Below are 15,000 nucleotides of genomic sequence, written 5' to 3'. Positions count from 1 at the left end.
GATTGATATAGGCACCCGGGTATGGCCGTCGGTTAGCACGCGGTAGAGTTCTACAAAACGAACGGAATTGTTTCAAACGGATTCCCGTCCAAAAAAGGAAACAACCTCCAGGCTCTGCCCTGTAGCAATTAGGTAAGTTCACATTCCCTGCTGTAGATCCGCGCCATTTCCCTCAAACGTATCCACGAATGGTATCTGCGGAATTGATGTCTTCAATCGATCGGAATGATTCAGCAGGATGGTCGGGTTCGTCATTGCCTAAATTTAACACATAATGTAAACACGTTTTTCTTCGCATCAAGCCTCGCTGGTCCGTAAAACGTGACGACGAACTAGGTAGACTGGGATGTGGTTTCTTACCTGCGCAGCAGAACGTAGCAGGCAACGAAGACGTAAAATTCTATTTCTTCGCACCTTCTCGCCTCTATCTCTCCACCTCCCAAATTCGGGTTTCAATCCATTTTGTAGCATTTGATGGGTTTTTATGAATAAAAAAAAACCCATCATAGCTCTATGTAGTCGTCTCCCTGAATTCATTTATCTCACACAGCACAACCAGCAATCATCATCAAATTCTATAATCGTGTCTACATTTGGATCAACAGCCTACTCTGCTCTCTGTTCAAGTGCAGAGACCAACAACCAACATCCTTCCAGTAGTAGGGTCGTCCAAGGTTTGCCATCGACTATTCCCAGGATGTCATTTCCAGGTCCATTAAATGGGGGACCAGTTTTGGGGTCGATTCGGAAGCCTAGTACACATTAAATATACATAAAATCTCTTGCACACAGGTTACATTCCCGGGACTTTTACGACATTTCGTTCCTGCCTCACCAGTCGCCGTGACCCGCTTTCTAGGATTGTTCGAGTGAGTTTTCCCGCTAGATCGGTCCGGGTTCAACAAAAAGAGACCCCTTTTTGGTTGCACTCAAAAGCAAGTCCAGAAAACCGGATTACTCCTTCGGCGTGAGGGGGTGTTTAAAACTAACCCAACGGAAAGAAACTCCCATACTAACGAGGTAATCAAGGGGTTTTCTTGAGTCCCACGAGGACCCTAGGCGGTCGTAAAATTTCTCACATTCGTGTCAGACGTAGTAAGCCTCGAATCATCCATCTGAATGCATGCCATTCCTGTGTTTGAAGTCTTTTCAATTAATGTAGTCCCTCCCGGGTCCCATGTTCTCCTTGCAGAAACACTCTATTATCCATTAACCGCAAGCTGTTCGATGGAGCGACGGATTATCATAAATAATCCCATCGACCGTCGAATCTCAGGAGTCGATGCACTGCCCTTGCCGGGCTAGAACACGTGGATGCAATGGGCTGTCACGAGAAAACGCTTCACTGATCGTAAAAGTAAAAGTAGCGGCAACGGCCTATCTCTGTAGGTGGAGAGCGAAGGGAAACGCAAGAAAAGAAGAAACCGAAACGACTCCCCACAAGTCCCGCGGTGGTTCGTTTCCATACCAGCACGCGGTGCGGTCACATCTTTCGGCGTGCCGCTGCGTGACAGTTTTATAGGAATTTCTCACATTCTTCCTCTCTTATGCTTCTTCCCACCTAGGACTCCCACCACAGGAGAGCGCACGACGTCTCAATTCCCCCAGCTAGGATAGCTGCGGTGATGGGATGGGTGATGATCATCTGCTGTACACTCTACCGACCTACCGGCTCTGGCACGTGGACCGAGTTAATGAATCACTACAAACTAACGAGTGTGGCTGGTTGCCGGTACTGCTTGCGATGCTATTCCCTCAAGGAATTCAAACATAAGAACCGACCTGCCTGTCCGAATACCTCCGTACGTTCGTTGTAAACACAATAATTCTTCCTTCAACAGTCACCCCTCTTTGATAGCTTTAGGGCGATGAGATTTCCTTTCAGGTGCAGCAATTTCGGAGGCAGTTATTGCAACAGACTTTAAATTCTGCTGAACTCGCTCAATCCAGCGCCTAACCATCCATCCATTGTCGATTTGTCTTTTCCTGCTTACTGCCGATAGTATTTGAAAATCCTTCGACAGCAATCAGAAAAAGGCGCCTCGACTGGAAACTGAACAACGGTTCGCGGTCTTCACCGTCCTCACCATGCTCCAACAGTACACGTGACCAATCATTGCCATCTCGACGGAAGTTAGAGCATTGCTGATACTGTGATTGGATAACGTTAGCCATGGTTGGCTGGTGGTCTCTGCTATCAAATGGGTGACATCTCAAACCATTTGCTGGCTCTTGAAGAGCTTCTGAAGTTCTGGAGCTCACCAAATGCGAGGAAATGAAATCGAAAACTGCAAATGTGCTTAAAGGGTATTTTATTTAATGTATACTAATACACGTGCGGTACAGCAACACAGTAAGAGAGCTTTGGCCGTAATCTCATTATCACACTGCTTCTATTCCCTAGTGCTGCTTGGTGGCATCTCGTCAAACTCTGGATACATCTCAGCTAGCAGAATATCAAACAGGCAGTACATTAAATGCTTGTTTAGTGCCGGTGATTGTAGCACATCGGCCAAGTTCCCCAGTCCGGTACGAAGCTCCTCCAGTCGTTTGCGGGCTTCCTGCTGTCGCTTTAACAAGGTGGCCGGTGTCGGTTCCGAAAGCTTGCGCAGAAACACGTGCTCGCGTAGTAAAGTAATTAAAAACGCAAGCCGGCTCTGCTTTAACCCCGCCCGAATCAATCTCGCCGTTAGCGAGTTGATTAGTGTATCGACAGTTTTGCGCGAGACACAGCAGAACGCTAGTGCTAGCCGGACGATTATGAACGGAGCGTTCAGCACTTTAACCACTGAAAAGAAATACAAAATAAATGGAAATCCGTTGAATATGAGTAAGCTGATTTTTTAAATAAAAAACCTCCTAAGCATAGCGTTACTTACGAATGTAAACGAAACACTGCGAAGGACCACGAACGCTGTGCGAAAGCAATGTTGTCGTGTGAGTATTTTTGGAAGCTTTCTTAAGTTCGAACAGATCACCAAAAACCATACTTTGGCCTGGTTTTTTCGTTCTCTTTTTAGCAGGTTCCTTCTCCATGGCAACGTCTTCACCAATGTCGGGACTGTGTGCAAAGAAGATACAATAAGATAACGATTTTTGAAGGGCACCGGGGAACGTTTCCGCATACCTTTGCTCAATGGAATGCATAAACGTGGCCATAAATACGTCCAAGCTTTGTCCTTTCTCTTTTCGCAGCTTCTGTGTGACCGAGTTGTAGATATTGTTGCTAGGTATTGCATGCACATCATTCAATGCGTCCCACACAGTAGGCGCCTCGGTTGCTTCGATCGGTGCTCCATCAACGGCACCTCGGATAACTTCCTTGAATTTTGTACTTAACTTGTTCCCTGCGGATCCAGCCGAATCGCCTCTTAAGAAAAAGAGAAGCGAACGTTAGCGCTACTTGACAAGCCTTAGCGCTGCAATGACCTACCGTTTGTCCGTACTCTCGGTAATATCTCGACTTCCGTACACCAGCTCAAAGTATTCGGAGGTTTTGCTAAACTGTTTGGCCCATTTCTCCTCCAGCTTGGCACGCACTCGTTCGTGTGCCTCGGTGAGGGTGTTCACCTTCGATGCATTCTCTTCGCCACCATCCGCCTGTATCATAGCGTGATAGGCGCGCAGTAGTCGTTCCGATTGTTGATGCAAGGACGAGAGCTTCGTTGGGTCTGTGGTTATGTGAGGATCTTCAAGTTCCTTGTTTAGAATATCTAGAACCGGGACAAGCAAATGCATTAGCGTGCAGGCAGTGGTTGTATCCCGCATTTGGCGTACCAACATCCAGATAGAAGCGCAACAATTCCACGGATCCTTCCTTGATGAGAAACTGCATAAAGTAGTACAGTTTGTTTTGATCGTTCCAGAAGTTCTCCTGTCGAGCAACAGACACCGTTACACCACAGTCCACCTTACGCAAGCTGCGCTCCACAAAGTCACGCAATATTTCGACTGTTTCCCCCCGGGCTTTACTTTTCGTACTGGCATCCACTGGGCCTCGTGGCCCGTCTTTCGTTCGCTTATCGGTTGCCGTGACTATGAGCAGGTTAATCAGGTTCGGATCCGCAATCACATCCATAATCGGAAGCAGTACCCAAAACGTGAGCAACTCCTTGACGAGATTGAAAAAGATCTTGCAGCTTGTGTTTTCCACGGTAAAGAGTCGTGGAATGAGCACCTTTGCAATGCCCCGCAAGTAGTTTAGCTCAGCCGCACGGTTTAGTACTGCCGGATGCAAAGGATACTCGTCGATGACGAACGTTTTTGCCAGCTTATCCATCGGTACTCGATCGACGAGCAGCATTTTCGAAATGATTTCATAGTGTATGAAGACGGTCGGTAGTAACCGATTCATGATGACACCGGGCGCATCGATCTCTCGTGCGCGTAGCAACAATCGGCACAGTCCATCACGGAGATTTACCTTCAAATGGTAAAGGAATTCTTCGTCTGGTGTCACCTGATTATACCAGCTGCGAATAAATGTGTCCAGTATGTGAGTAAGCAGCTTATCAACGGCCTCGTCCAACGACCGTTCGATCGTAAACCCTCTCGACGGTTCCGGTTGCAGCGTTTTCCGGTTATGCCGTGGACAGCGCTCGTTTCCGCACACGTCACATTCATGGCCACTGCTTGCATCCTGGATGGAGAATGGTCGTCATGAGGAAACGCTAAGACGGGTGCCAAGACCACGGCTACTCACATAATCTTTGATACCGAAGAAGTCCTTCACTTTCTGGATGTACCTGCCGAACGTGTCCTTGTGGTTGAGGACGAAAACGGCCGCTGCACAGCCATTAACGAAAAACAACAGCACCGTCAACCCGATAATGGAGCTGTTTGAATAAGGAATTAGCTGAATTATTGAAATTGAACTATTGAACATTCCTGGCCACGGTCTACCTTAAATACAAACTGCACACCAGCGAAAACACCAGAACGGAGGCGGCAACAATACGTGCAATATCATCTTGGTAAAATTTGAACAGCACCTCCTTCACATGATAAAACAGCATACTCGTTGGATTAAGGAGCACAGCGATAAAAAGCCGGAAATCGCGATAAAAATCCGGAAAATCCAAAGAAAGAAGTAAACAAGTATAACAGTAACAGCTGCAGTATAACAGTATGACTTGTCAGACCGCCTCATTAAGCCGTGGCTAGACGAGGCGTAAGCTTTTTGCGTATTTTAAATTTATTACTATCAATACTTTTCTACCTTTGCTTTTACAATCTTTACCGCCTCAACGGGGCGATCATTCTTGTCCGTTTCCACCAACCCTATGCGCTTCGCTATCTGCATCCCAGAATGTATCCGCCCGAAGATCGAATGCTTTCCATCCAGCCACTGTGTGGGCCCGAGGGTGATGAAAAACTGCGACCCGTTGGTATCTGGGCCTGAGTTGGCCATCGAAACGATGCCCGCTCCCGTGTGTTTCAGATCAGCGTGAATCTCATCCGCGAACGTTGCGCCATAGATGGACTGGCCACCGCGGCCGGTTCCCGTCGGATCTCCTCCCTGTATCATGAAGTCACGGATGATGCGGTGGAACTGCGTGCCGTTGTAGTAGCCTCGTCGTGCCAGTTCCGCAAAGTTTCGACAGGTATTTGGAGCATGTTTCCAATACAGTTCAATCGTCAGCTCTCCCATGCTGTGAAAGGTGTACCGTTACAGTTGGTGGTTCAATGAACGCCTTAGTGCGTACTTACGTGGTTTCGAAGGTCACAAAGTGAGGCTGCCATAGTTTGTCCGGGATTCCACCAGCATTTCCCGGCTGGATTGCTAACATTTTCACCAAAGTACGATTCGCCAGGTGCAAAAATTTTAGTTTTAAAGAAAGCGTTCCGCGGATTGTTTACGTTTTGCGGCCTTTGAACGACGACCCGGTAACGGGGGGCTATTCAATTTCGACGAAGAACACCTGTAAAAGAAAATGTTTTCCTGGGCATTAAAATGGACTTCAACTAACTGTAATTGATTGTAAAATCATACGAACTCTCAGAGGAACAGTTTATTTCCTTCAAACGAGAATTTTCACCTTGATTCACACAAAAAAGATAAAAACGATGCTCTAGGGGGATCGCTCGGAACTGTCAACAGTTTTCCCCGCTTTCAAACTCCAACGGAAACATCAACGGAAACTGAACGCTTGGTACTTTTACTTCGTAGGGTAAAAGAAGTTGCGAATAACTTTTCGCTCTAGTTAACTCTGTGATAATGGAACGCGGGGGCTTTCTGTGACGACTGATAGTTGTGTTTTACCTGTTTTTTGTGTTGTGTTCTGTAATGCCTTTTATACAAACCGTTTTTATCTGTTGATCGATTTTGGTCTGTGCCCCCACACATTTCTGAAGCAGCTTTTCCGCGGATTCAGAACGCTAGGATGGATTCGGACAGCTTTTTAACGCCACGGAAGTTGTTGCAAAACGCCCTGGCCAGAACCTCATCGCGCCAATCGATGACCTCTTCACCGTCGATCATGGCGGTTCGAACGCCGCGTACGGCCACAAACAACGCCAGTACCGCGAGTCGCTTTAACCTGTTTCCCGTCCTCCAAACACCACCATCGAGAATATTGAGCGGCCGTGTGGTGAACCCGTTCGAGCCACATCTAACCGAACGTTTGCACCTGCCCATGATTGCTAGCCCCTCGTTGTTTCATCGGCCAAGCACCCCGCAGAACCACAACAGCAGCGTTTGCCAATTCGAGTGGACCATCGATGAGGTATCGTCGCTGGGACCGGCTCACGTCGAACCGCACGAAACGCAATTCCTCGAGACGCCGGATCCGGTGGCAGAGGCTCGCGTTCAGGCTGCTATCAGCAGCTTCTTCAAAGAGAATAGCATCGTTCCTAGTCCGATCGATAACAACCAGCGAAAACAGAAGGTTGATCTGCTTAAGCAATCCAACGAACCCAGCGGAAGCCTTGGACAGCCGGCGAAGCGAAGGCAGCGCGATGGTATCGCCCAAACGGTTCTTACTCTACCACCAGTTTTGCCCGCAGAGGTAGAAGCGGTTCTCAGCAAATTCCTAACATTCAATGAGGTAAATACCGGAGTAAGACAGACGGGGAGAGCGAGCGTACTATACTGTGTCCTTGTTTCTTGGCGGCAGGATCAACAACAGAAAAACAATGTTCCGACGCTGGATGAGTCCTTGGCCAGCAGCATTGATCACGATGCTCGTGATGCTTCCCTGCGTCGCAAGCTCTTTAACATCATCTCTCCTGATGGGGAGGCAGAGGAAAGCGAAACGGAGGGAGCGGATCGGTTTCCTAACTCACTGGATGATCTCGATCTCATTGCGCTTAGTCCGGCGCCCGTTTCCCCGGAAGTGTTGACTGGTAGCCAGGAAGCAGAGGGAGCACTTCAGCAAGACCTTAAACGATCGCGATATTTTGGCTCGCACGAAGGCTTAGGGGATGTTTCGTTGAGCCCGGTGATAGAGAGTGATAGCGAAAGTTCTTTCGGAGCCTTGTCACCTATTTCGCGAAATTCAATGAGCCCATCTCCGGCCAAATCAAACGATCTGCATCATTCCGATTTGGATGCCATCTATCGTAGCACCCCGGAGCCATCAGCTTGCAGCCAGACGGATGGTGATCATTACTATTCACTGCAGCAGAACGACCCGGGCAACCAGCAAGGTAACTAGCAAGAACTGTACGCTGCAGATAGTGGTACGTAGGGTTTTATCATTCGCTTTGCTATTTTACCAGGTTCCATAAGGCACACCGAACTCACCAACGTTCTGGCCGAGACGAATCTTTCAAATGATTCAGGCGAAACGATGGTTAGTTGCTTGTCCCTGGAGTTATCCCAAAAATCCCAACATTCCATGACACCTTTGCGCCGCATGCGAAGAACGGAACACAGGCGTAGCAACCGCAAAAACCTTTCTCAGTCCTTTATGCTGGAAACAACTTGCACTACCTCTAGCGACGGCGATCAGGAGCAGCGGCACAAATCAGGCGACGCTTCGATGTGCGAGACGGCGAAAGGATTGTCACCGATAAAGGAAGCCGGCACAAATATCCCGGAGCCGGAAAAGGTGGAGCTGCGGGATGTGAATTTTTATCGAACCGATAGCGGATTTAATGAAGAAAGTCAAGGTAACGGCGATCTCTCCGATGTGTCGATGCTTTCAGAAGACCGGAGAAGCACCACACCCGGACGGAAAGAAGCGATAAGTGAGATCAAACGCTCTAATCATGGTTCCTCCCCTTTGAGACTGTAAAATGTGGACCCTCAACAGACTGCTCTTTGGAAAAAGTGGAGAAAGTAATGCTCAAAATTAGCTGAAATAGCTCATAGGTTCGCAATATTTAGACAATTTATTTGTTCAATTAACAAAACACGCATAGGAGGAAGGAGGCAAATAGCTCAAATGTTTCATAGACTGCGAATCCAAGTGCCACTAGGGTTTAATTAGGCAACTTTTTTTCAATCATTTTTAACTGTTAATTGTACCGTGTAAAAAGAATAAACGATTTTAATTTAACCCTTCCTTGCTTTTGGCCATATTACGTGTGGCTTATACAGCCAAACTGTCGCCTAAGGGACCTTAAACCGGGTTCAGGAGTCGGCAGTTCCAGGAAACGAAAACCGCACCTGCCGACTCCTGAACCCGATTTAAAAGCCTATGTGTATAGTTTATGGTGGCGAGTTGAAATTGGCAGCTCTGGGTGAAAAAAAACCCAAATCGATCGACCGAGCCGTGAAAATATTCAGCCAGAATTTAGGATTTCCAGCCATTTTTTAGCTTTCCTGGTAAGATTAATCCTTCCTGGATATCGACCGCTGCTTGGATAACATTAGGCTATGCTCTTTTCTCTTCCCTGCTCCCGGGAACATCCTTATGTAATGCCGACCGCTGCCGCTGGAACGTCGTTTGTTTTGATCATCAGCAGCGAATTCTGAGGCGGACGATATGGGACACGGTCACGGCCATGGACCACCGTACAAGGTACCGGATGCATCGATCTACAAGGTAGCCGATGCGCCGGAACTGGTCGAAGTGGAGCGCGCCCTGGCTCGTCGGGGCCTGAAAGATCCGTGGCTAAGGAACGAAGTGTGGCGCTACAACGTCTCCCAGTTTTCGACCCACCGTTCGCGCCTGATCACCTTCTTGTTCAAGGGTTTTCCCCTCGGTTTCGCCGCTTTTGTCGCCACACTCGGAGTGGAGTATGCGCTTGGTGTAGACTACCACGGCCATGGTCACGGCAATGGGCACGGCGACAATAAGGGCCACGGCCATGGAGACGGTGGTCATCATTAGGATGGAGAGCGAGTGCGGTGTTGGTTCATGCTGTCATGCATTAGAGTTTATTTTCAAAATAATTCTGCCAGGAATCTGAATAAATCGCTTCCGAGCAGTGAATGCAAGATGAAGGATGCGCCGTTTAGCTGGAAACTCGGGGCTTCAATTCTTCGTAGCACGAGCGAAGAAAGATACAGGTCTTCTTCTGCGGATTGTAGTACTCGTGACCTTTGGACCAATCGTAACCGACGGCGTACGCAAAGATCTGGCCATTGCTGTTGAAGCAGCACTTCGTGATTGACTGGTCGATGGTATCGGATGATTTCAGCTTCGTACGAGCATCCTTGTCCCAGAAGCTGAACGTACCATCCGATCCAACCGTTGCCAGCGTTCCGTGAATCGGATGGAATGCGATATCGTTGACGGCGTAGATATCCTGATAACCGGTGGATCCATTCGATCGATGGCATTTGAAGGTAAAATTGTCCTTGGGATTCATCGGACTCACATACTGGATGGCAACGCGTCCCTCGATGCTGCCGAGTGCATAACCTGTGGGAGCCTTCTTCTTATCGCGGAACACGGAAACTGTCCGGTGTTGATACTTTAACGGGCTTTCCTGTTGCTTGAACTGCGTTGGTTTGTTTTCCAGCGAGTAGATCAGAACGTGGCGTCCGGCAGTACCGACGACCGCCATCGGGTAGTCCACATCGGCGCAGTAGCAGCGTTCCGGCAGCTGAATCGACATCATCGGTTGCGGTGTTCGAGTGTCCCAGAACTTGAGCGTTTTGTCCCATGAACCCGTCATCAAACAAGTGTAGCTCGTTCCCTTGACCCAGTGGCATGTCTTTACGGCCGCGTCATGCTGGGCAACTTGGACGACCTGATCCGATGCCAAGTCCCAGCATTTCACCTGCTTGTCCGTGCTGGCGATGAATACTTTGCTGCCATCGTCGGCCCAGCATACGTCCAGCACCGGTCCGCCCATTGTTTTGATGGATTTGGGAACGGTTTTGCCGGATTGTTCCACTTCCCAGCAGCGTACACTGCAGTCCCAGCTGCCGGCGATCAGGAAGTTCTGCTGCAGTGTGGCCGGGCTGAATTCCATCGCGGAAACCGTATCTTCCGGCGGCGAGGTTACCTCGAAATCCTTCATCGGGTTGCTGGTCGTCGTTGCGGTAGGGGTGCCGAAGCCCGTATTGGCTCCAAGTGTTTGCGTGCCGAACATGTCGGTGGTTAATCTGTGAACTTTTCTGGTGAAGATTAATGGCCAATTTAGCGAAAATAACCCGTTTTTTGTTTCAACAGCAGCAAAAAATACCGCGCGGCGACAAAACGATTTTCAAAACAACATTTTCCGCGTTAAAATGCTGTCAAAACTTAAGATGCCCTGCTACATGGAGCGTGCATTTCCGCGTTTTGGTAATAATTTTTACGTTTACGCTAGAGTTTACGCTCCGTCTGGCAGGGCCTCTTAAGTTTTTCTACAGTGTGCTGCAATCTTATCTCAACACGCCATTATAATTTAAAAAACTGTTTTTTTTAAGAAGAGAGTACATAAAAGTGAGGCCTTATTAACTCTAACGAAGGCCAGTAATTACTTATGATAATCGCGCATTCGGGCCCGTGTTTATAGTACCGCCCGTTTTATACTTTCACCCTTATTCATCCGCTTCCAGACCTCTGTGCAACCAGCACGGCACTAAAAATTTAAAAAGAGGACGACGAAGCGACAAAGGTATCCCACCCGATCAACTAGCGATACTGGGAATGATAAAACGTAGAAAATATTAGGCAATCGACAGAGCTATTGGTATAATAATCCAAGCAACCTTAGGGTAAGAATTACGATTCCGCTTTTAAATTAATGTTGTACACGGTTTTTTTTTATTGCAGGACCGAGGACGAGGTTCCAGATGAGCGTCAATATTCAACTCAATACTCGACCATACGTATGTTCTTTTCTGCGGGATGAATGTTATGCCTCTTTTACCAGCCGTCTTACACACTTCTTTCAGCTCTTTCATCAGCGATACGGGGAAACCGAGAGAGCTTCTGAATGTGCTCATCTTTATGCTATTGCGACCAAGAGAATCCCGTACTATGCTACTACTACATGTATATAGTACGTGCCAACGAAAGGCCCCGCCGCCGGATTGTGGTCGATCCGATGTCGGTTGTTGCTCCGAAGAACCGCCGACCAAACGACGAACAACCGACGAAACACGAAATCGGTCCACCAACGGTCGCGGCACCAGGGGATGCATAACTCACAGCAGCAACCCTCGAACAACCCTCGTATTCTCGGGAGGTATCTGTTCGAGAACGTCGACGCATGCCTGGCACTCGTGTTGTCGTTCATTCAAAATTGTTCCGTTGGCGGATGAGCACGTGCTCGTCTACAGGGCGCAACCGCCACCCTTCATTCGCGTCACTACGAGCACGAGAGCTTGTATGTGTTTCTCTATACCTGGTATACCTGCTCCCGATTAGTGCGTCTGTATAATTTGTCGGCTTATTGGCTTGTTGTTGCATCGCGGCATCCTGTATCTAGCGCTAGAGTTTTGAAAATCGCGGATATTTCGTATTTTGACCCTTATGCCGTTCTTCAGTAGGCGGCGATGGGGTCGAAACTCGTTTTGTCATCGTGGTTCGTCCGTGCCGCGTAACGGGCGCGTTTCTTCGTCTCGCGTGTGAAATGTTGTATCCCTCGTGTCTTCTCCCTTCTAGTTCTACTGTTTGAGCGTCAAAATTGTGTGGCACGTGTGTGAAAAAAATAGGTAAAACCCAAGTTCTTATGCTCGCTTCCCACTGGTGGTTATGCTGCGGGGCTCATCCGCGGTCGAAGGATGCTGCGACCACCGCCGAGCCATATACGAGTGAAAAAGACGGAGAAAAGTGCGAATTGATGTACCCGAGACAAAGGAGCAGAGAGCGGGAGAGAGAAAGAATGAGAGTTGGCCCATCATGTTGAAGCAGATGATCGGATGTTGGTAATATTGGGTCGTCGAAAAAGTCTTTTCGTATTTTGGCAATAGCTCTACCTCCACCGTTGTTTATCACATTATCTCATATCATACTGGAGCGTTTTGGGTGACATTTTAAGTGTCATTTAGTCAAAAAGTGAAAGTTTAGTCATTTAGTGAAAGATGCACGCCGCACTGGTCGACCTATCGTTGCAAAAGTTGATGAAATTTTAGAAAAGATTGACCAGGACCGTCACATAACGAGCTAGGACATAGCCAAGGAACAAAATATTTATCATCAGCTGGCTTTGGACCATTTAAAAATGGCCGGCTTCAGAAAGAAGATCGATGTGCGGAAATTATGAAATGTCTGTGAAGGTTTTATTGGACTGAATTAACATGCTGTGCAAGGTTATGCTGTGCTGTGGATTGGAAAAGAATCATCCATTATGAGGTTCTCTAGCTTGGCCAAACGATTGATCCCTTGATAGAGTAATCCCTGGCTTTAAGAGATGCATGTAAAAAATACGTTTCAAAGTTTTTCACCGATAACTCACGGAATTTTTACACGAAAAGAATAATGTTATCAGCCGAAAAATGGCAAAATATGGCTAACCTTTGGCTAAGATGTTTGGTTGAATAAAGTTATTAAGAAATAATGAAAAACATCGTTTGAAGTTTGATAAAAAAAACGAAAAGACTTTTTCGACCACACAATATAAGAAGCGGTGGATCGAGAGTGGACCAAGGGTCGGCGACGGAGGCCAGGATCGTATCAATGTGTAGGTCGATTGGGATGCAGCTGCGAACCAAAGTCCAACCTCTCCCCCCAAGACGGGATGAAAACAACAAAATGGTTCTCTAGGATCCTGTTTTCCCCGTAATTCGCCACCATGGCAACGCGAAACGGCCAGGCAGGATACGTGCCCCCCACCAACGCTGCTCCTCCCCTTACGTGCATTGCAGAAAGCAAGTTTATATGAACGGCTGTTCAATTAAAAATGGCTCGAATGGCCTGCAGCAAACCACCGCGTTCTGGCCATTTAGAAGTGCGTATGTCTCGTGGTGCGTGTATGTTGCGGGGCTAATGGCGATAGAAGAAACGGGGAAGAAAACGCACTCGGAATGGGTTGTTTTGGTGTTTTTTCTTCTTCTGAGCGACCATCAAAGCACACGTCGTCGTAACCGTCGCTTTAAACTCTCGTTGCCTTAACGACCGCGTGCCGGCGGCGGTTATGGCGGCTGCGGCGGTGGCTGGTAGAGAAGCGAAGCGGCCTGCGAAGTGAGGCTTCTTTATTGCTTTTTCCACCTTTTCGTTTCGCTTTTGTCGAGAGATGTTCCGCCGGTTCAGGGATCAGCAAACAGCATCAGGGGGAGGAGAGGGGAGGGGGGGGGGGGTGGTGAAGAGGGAAGCAAAAGGTAGAACCGGCTGTTTTCAGACCTTCGACCAGCATCGGAGTGTGAGCGAGCAAGGAACAGTGGGCGAAGATGGGTGAGAGCATGCTGCTTGGCGTGATTTCACGTTTCGATTGCGTGTTTTCGACATGAAATCGAATTCGAACACACGAACGGCTGCACCAAGCAAGCATGATGGCGTTACCATGGCGAACCAGGCGGGTCCAGTGAAAAAGGTGATGCGCCCGATTTAGAATCGAATTTCTCTCGAGTTTGTGTTCCGTTCCTTCCTGCTTTTGGAAGCCGCCATCGGTTACGTATGTGTCAGCAAATCGTTTGCGCAGCACGGCGTTCGAATTGCGCAACAAGCGCTTCTGTGTATCGCGGTGGGCGGCATGTTGCGGTGATGATCAAGTGCACGACTCTCAATAGCCAGGACCAGTAAACAACGGAACCGCCATCGCATGTTGCACGGACTGATTCGTGAATTCATAGATGATCCTTATCATCTCAACCGGTTCTGGCTTTTTCCTTCTTCTTCTTAGATTCCTCCCCGTACGCGCATCCTCGGGTTCGCAGTTTGGTTTGGCGAGGCAGATAATTGCCGAATAGAGTAGTGTGGTGTTGCTGGGTGGTGCTGCCCCATGCTTTACGATCATCCCGCCGCAGATCGTGGTTAATTGCGAAACGTGTTTGTGAAGCGGCAGTGTTTGTGTTTAACCGGGCATTGAAAGTGAAGAACGGGGAGCGTCTTGCGCCGAGACGCCGAGAAACCGAAAAAGGCGCCAAGAAGATGTGTAACGGCATGGCCGATCGGTCGAGTGAGTGTTCGAGGCCACGATGCAGAACCTCTTTTGCGTCGGCGGCCACTCCTCCGCAAATGGTCGGAACCTGCCTGGTGGCTGACGTCAAGGGCAACGTAAGCGCGGTGTCCCTCCTGCTGCTAGTGGCGTTCATAATCTCGACGACGGCAACGATGTCCGTGGCAGCGACGGGCTTGTCAACGACCGGCCATGACATTGATGGTGAGCAAATTTCAGGTGCAACTGCTGCATCGACGACTTCGAAGGTCGCCACAACCGAAACCGGTCCCGAGGGGCTGAGGCGAGTGTTGCGAACGTTGAGTAGCAGCACGACAACGACCACCGTACGATCTACGACGTCCATCGGCACCAGAGCGACAGAAGAACCGCAAGGTAAGTGAAGCAAGATCCGATTAACTCCCCTGGGTTGGAAAATCTAAAATTCGATTAGAAACCATTTCGTCCGAAAGTTTGCGCGAGTCGCAGCGTTCGCTGGACCTTATCTGCTTCGTGTTTCTCTGGTCGAAACCGAATCCAGATTACTCCGTTGTTTCGTTATATGGGGCCAAGGTCCTC

General features: G+C 48.6%; 6 protein-coding genes across 11 annotated transcripts in view; 3 read left to right on the top strand and 3 right to left on the bottom strand.

Annotated features, from left to right (window-relative positions):
- Positions 1-2,302: 2,302 nt before the first annotated feature.
- On the bottom strand, positions 2,303-5,046 carry LOC125953554 (sorting nexin-14-like). The gene is made up of 7 exons (XM_049683191.1): positions 4,903-5,046; positions 4,703-4,835; positions 3,778-4,639; positions 3,434-3,713; positions 3,128-3,370; positions 2,880-3,061; positions 2,303-2,788 (listed from the first exon to the last, which is right to left on the bottom strand). Exons 1-7 carry the CDS (start codon positions 5,013-5,015, stop codon positions 2,394-2,396), a joined length of 2,208 nt encoding a protein of 735 aa, XP_049539148.1. The 5' UTR covers positions 5,016-5,046; the 3' UTR covers positions 2,303-2,393.
- Positions 5,047-5,152: 106 nt separating this feature from the next.
- LOC125953572 (peptidyl-prolyl cis-trans isomerase-like 1) lies at positions 5,153-5,906 on the bottom strand. The gene is made up of 2 exons (XM_049683217.1): positions 5,710-5,906; positions 5,153-5,651 (listed from the first exon to the last, which is right to left on the bottom strand). Exons 1-2 carry the CDS (start codon positions 5,787-5,789, stop codon positions 5,204-5,206), a joined length of 528 nt encoding a protein of 175 aa, XP_049539174.1. The 5' UTR covers positions 5,790-5,906; the 3' UTR covers positions 5,153-5,203.
- A 477-nt stretch (positions 5,907-6,383) lies between these two features.
- LOC125958019 (protein aurora borealis) lies at positions 6,384-8,237 on the top strand. Its single transcript, XM_049691111.1, has 3 exons — positions 6,384-7,046; positions 7,116-7,647; positions 7,720-8,237. Exons 1-3 carry the CDS (start codon positions 6,384-6,386, stop codon positions 8,235-8,237), a joined length of 1,713 nt encoding a protein of 570 aa, XP_049547068.1.
- Positions 8,238-8,612: 375 nt separating this feature from the next.
- Positions 8,613-9,385, top strand: LOC125953575 (NADH dehydrogenase [ubiquinone] 1 beta subcomplex subunit 3). Of its 2 annotated transcripts, none has more exons than XM_049683221.1 (2): positions 8,613-8,770; positions 8,908-9,385. In XM_049683221.1, exon 2 carries the CDS (start codon positions 8,931-8,933, stop codon positions 9,276-9,278), a length of 348 nt encoding a protein of 115 aa, XP_049539178.1. In that variant the 5' UTR covers positions 8,613-8,770; positions 8,908-8,930; the 3' UTR covers positions 9,279-9,385. The 2 variants fall into 2 exon arrangements, with proteins under 2 accessions (XP_049539178.1, XP_049539179.1); XM_049683222.1 differs by having other exon boundaries at positions 8,622-8,770; positions 8,911-9,385.
- On the bottom strand, positions 9,377-10,617 carry LOC125953564 (protein Rae1). Its single transcript, XM_049683209.1, has one exon. It carries the CDS (start codon positions 10,486-10,488, stop codon positions 9,403-9,405), a length of 1,086 nt encoding a protein of 361 aa, XP_049539166.1. The 5' UTR covers positions 10,489-10,617; the 3' UTR covers positions 9,377-9,402.
- Positions 10,618-11,621: 1,004 nt separating this feature from the next.
- The window catches only part of LOC125953545 (low-density lipoprotein receptor-related protein 1B), a 60,856-nt gene continuing 57,477 nt past the window's right edge, over positions 11,622-15,000 (top strand). For 3 of the 5 annotated variants that reach the window (XM_049683173.1, XM_049683172.1, XM_049683169.1), the window contains exons 1-2: positions 11,622-12,040; positions 14,167-14,817. In XM_049683173.1, the coding sequence (XP_049539130.1) occupies positions 14,415-14,817 (403 nt within the window). In that variant the 5' untranslated portion in view covers positions 11,622-12,040; positions 14,167-14,414. The remainder of the gene's footprint in view (positions 12,041-14,166; positions 14,818-15,000) is intronic. The other 2 variants (XM_049683171.1, XM_049683170.1) reach the window with 2 other exon arrangements.

This window comes from Anopheles darlingi, chromosome 3, assembly GCF_943734745.1.
Source record: "Anopheles darlingi chromosome 3, idAnoDarlMG_H_01, whole genome shotgun sequence".
Lineage (NCBI taxonomy): Eukaryota > Metazoa > Arthropoda > Insecta > Diptera > Culicidae > Anopheles > Anopheles darlingi.
Note: the sequence above shows the minus strand (reverse complement) of the source record. Positions and strands in the feature narration are given on the sequence as shown.

What these genes read in the sequence shown, in the direction of transcription:
- LOC125953554 (XM_049683191.1), bottom strand. Translation starts at nt 5,015, where the DNA reads ATGCTGTTTTATCATGTGAAGGAGGTGCTGTTCAAATTTTACCAAGAT. An exon ending in ATGCATTCCATTGAGCAAAG is followed by an intron (nt 3,062 to 3,127) that starts GTATGCGGAAAC and finishes CTTTGCACACAG; the next exon opens with TCCCGACATTGGTGAAGACG. An exon ending in GCAGTGTTTCGTTTACATTC is followed by an intron (nt 2,789 to 2,879) that starts GTAAGTAACGCT and finishes ATTTCTTTTCAG; the next exon opens with TGGTTAAAGTGCTGAACGCT.
- LOC125953572 (XM_049683217.1), bottom strand. Translation starts at nt 5,789, where the DNA reads ATGTTAGCAATCCAGCCGGGAAATGCTGGTGGAATCCCGGACAAACTA. An exon ending in TTTGTGACCTTCGAAACCAC is followed by an intron (nt 5,652 to 5,709) that starts GTAAGTACGCAC and finishes CACCTTTCACAG; the next exon opens with CATGGGAGAGCTGACGATTG.
- LOC125958019 (XM_049691111.1), top strand. Translation starts at nt 6,384, where the DNA reads ATGGATTCGGACAGCTTTTTAACGCCACGGAAGTTGTTGCAAAACGCC. An exon ending in AATTCCTAACATTCAATGAG is followed by an intron (nt 7,047 to 7,115) that starts GTAAATACCGGA and finishes TCTTGGCGGCAG; the next exon opens with GATCAACAACAGAAAAACAA. An exon ending in CGACCCGGGCAACCAGCAAG is followed by an intron (nt 7,648 to 7,719) that starts GTAACTAGCAAG and finishes CTATTTTACCAG; the next exon opens with GTTCCATAAGGCACACCGAA.
- LOC125953575 (XM_049683221.1), top strand. Translation starts at nt 8,931, where the DNA reads ATGGGACACGGTCACGGCCATGGACCACCGTACAAGGTACCGGATGCA.
- LOC125953564 (XM_049683209.1), bottom strand. Translation starts at nt 10,488, where the DNA reads ATGTTCGGCACGCAAACACTTGGAGCCAATACGGGCTTCGGCACCCCT.